This window comes from Frankliniella occidentalis, unplaced genomic scaffold (genome assembly GCF_000697945.3).
Source record: "Frankliniella occidentalis isolate FOCC.00 unplaced genomic scaffold, Focc_3.1 Scaffold605, whole genome shotgun sequence".
NCBI classification, from domain to species: domain Eukaryota; kingdom Metazoa; phylum Arthropoda; class Insecta; order Thysanoptera; family Thripidae; genus Frankliniella; species Frankliniella occidentalis.
Genome location: NW_026267721.1, coordinates 29389 through 32259, shown reverse-complemented (window position 1 = coordinate 32259; position 2871 = coordinate 29389). Strand labels below are relative to the sequence as shown.

At 46.1% G+C, this 2871-nt stretch overlaps 1 protein-coding gene across 1 annotated transcript in view; it reads right to left on the bottom strand.

The window, feature by feature from the left end:
- Positions 1 to 392: 392 nt before the first annotated feature.
- LOC127751609 (uncharacterized) overlaps positions 393 to 2871 on the bottom strand; it is a 9861-nt gene continuing 7382 nt past the window's right edge. Inside the window, exons 4-5 of the mRNA XM_052275392.1 lie at positions 520 to 598; positions 393 to 436 (exon numbers count right to left, since the gene is read on the bottom strand). Of these exons, the coding sequence (XP_052131352.1) occupies positions 393 to 436; positions 520 to 598 (123 nt within the window). The remainder of the gene's footprint in view (positions 437 to 519; positions 599 to 2871) is intronic.

Here is a 2871-nt window from a genome sequence, read left to right as displayed (position 1 = left end):
AGTCGAACTTACCTCCTTTTGCACACTAGTATCCACGTACCAAAAGGTGATAAGTCGACTTAACCCAAAAGTCATCAAAATTTCAACAGAGCATAAAGAGTTATGTGAACTTGACTCTTTTTGATTCCAAGGTTATTTCATATCAACAGTAAGAATTCCCAGAAAACCTGTAATTATACAAATTGGTCTCTCTCATTGCTCAAACAGTTATGAAATAATTCATTTCCCTCTAGAAATAACCATTGGTAACTCCAACAAATTTACCACACCACTACACAAGACATCAAGATGTAAACATTTGTCTGCGTGTGCTGTCTGCTGCCATTTGCCAGTTATGAAAAATTGGTTTAGTGTCAATAGCCCTGTCCACAGTTCCTCCCCCCCCCCCCAGTTCAGCAAAGCATAATGGTAGCAACATGCTTTCTTGCAGTAAATTCTGGTTAGGTAGGACAATTATAATTATAATTCAACATAATTCTAAATGTTCAATACCTTTCGTTCACTCATATTGTTCGGTACCTTCCAGGTTCATTACTCTTGTGACGAGAACTTGTGGGCTAGGAACCCTGTTGACATTTGCTATTGAATGATTAGGACACTACCAGTCATTCTATACTAAGTGAACAGCATTAAATTTTGTTCAAATAGACTAAATTCTAAAATTGGAATATTTCATGTTTGAAAATTTAAGTTGTAATTATAGATCTGGATTCCTCTTTCAAAATTAAAACGGAAATGCTAAATGATCGAAACGGCAAAGTTATTAGCCTCAAAAAGTGCCATAAAAGACCCAAGTGCCAATTTGGAGGGAAATAACTCTCCCATTTCAATTCCGATCGTCTTCGGGCTTAAAATGTTTCCTATCTTTTATCAAGAGGAACGTTGACAAGGTGTTGTTTTTTCACACGGCTCCCAAATCGTACCCCCCCCCCACTTTGGTTCCTTCTCAACGGAAACTCGTGACACTGCGCAGGACGAGATCCACAGTACTAAAAATAAGAGAAATGTATTTATTTTGGACAACTGACGACTGTATAATTTGTTACGAAACATCAAAGTCGTGAGGTGCAGTGCAGCAGCCGCTCGTCACGCACCTCGCACCTCGATGCGCGCGGCAGAGCTCTGCAAAATCGACGAATCAGACCAGTGCTCCCGACTCGCGCTCGCACCGCACCCGTCCCATTTTCAAAGGGGACATCCTATAAACTCGGAGAGCTCGGCGCCTGCGAGGCTCGGCCGAGGCCTCGCGTAGCCCATCCCACCGCAAAAACGTTTTCGAGGTACGGAGCCTAAATGTTAGTTTTGACCTATTAGAGACCGTGTGCAAAGTCCGGGGCCTGTGCGACAACGTTTACCCGGATCGCATTGCGATTTTCGTTTTGGCCCAACCTTGGCGCCAAACAATAGACCATCTTGTAGGCGCTGCACTGCACGCACGGTGGGACCAGGGCGAACGACTCGGGCTGAAAGTGGGTCCTTCTTTGTATTGTATCAGATGTGAAGGATCCGAGCTCTCGACACACGGGGCGTGTCCAGAGACCTGGCGCTTCTAAAACTGCCGTTTCTCATGTTGAAACGTAACAAATTTGCAAATTTTGGGGTCAGTACTTTACACCAAGATTAGAAACGACAATTTAAGTAGCGCCGCGGGCATTTACAGTTGATCGCATTCCTTTGTCACTTTATCCTAGTGCGTCTCACGGGCGTTATAAACGGCGCATCTCAATGTTTGTTACAGAATACACACTTCCCCCTTTCCGAAAATGTGCGTGTCACCCACTTTAAACACGTTTTGGACAATCGGCCGGTCGGTCGGCCGGTCGGTCGGTCGGTCGGCCGATGCTTATTTTGATAACCCCCAGGTCCCACCGTGCGCGCAGGGCAGCGCCTACAAAATGGTCTACCTGTTTGGCGCCAAGGTTGGGCCAAAACGAAAATCGCAATGCGATCCGGGTAAACGTTGTCGCACAGAGGCCCTAGACTTTGCACACGGTCTCTCACAGGTGAAATCTACCATTTAGGCTCCGTACCTCCGAAATCCACGATTTCGACCCATGAAATGGGATGGGCTAGCCTCGCGTCCAGCCGCGCCGGCATTCTGCAGCGCTTGCACTTTGGCGGTCAATCGCCCTTCGCTGTCCTACAACAGCTCGGGGTAGGCCACCCCGCAGTACACGCATGCATGGCTGGCAGGATGTTGCCTACCTGTAAGGCGCTTTGAGAGCTATGAGGCTCAACTAGGCAGTTTCGTTACAGCAAATGACGGAAGCACTCGCGGGTGGAACGAGACTTTGCCTTCTGGTAGAGACAGTATTTAGTTTAGCGTAAGGAGCGTCGTGAATTCTCTTCGTGGATGACAATACACGCTTAAGACCCATTTACGATCGTTTTTCTTAGTTAATATGAAATTTCCGTAGCATTGGTTCTTATGGTAGCATTTACGATCGATCCTTGGCTTAAATAAAATTCTTAGTTAGTAAAAATGGCCCCCTTAGTGAGAATCGCTTCCATCGGGATGGAAAATAAAATTTAAGCCATCCCCTTGGTTAAAAAAAAACCCTTAAATTTTATCCGGCCGAGGGCGCGAAGTACGAACTAGCCAATGAGAATGGCGGAAACGCCAAACAAACATGGCGACGGCGGCAAAAATTTTACTTAACCTCGGAAACATGCGGAAACGATCGTAAATGCCTCTCCGCGAAAACCCCTTAAATTAATGACAAAACCGCCTTTGCTTAAATAAAACCGAATTTATATTAACTGAGCCAAAACGATCGTAAATGGGCCTTTAGCTTAAGAAAACACGTTTAGCGTACGGGAGGGTGATCGCGAACCCGCCTTAAAGGGGGAAAAGCGAGGGGGGGGGGAGGG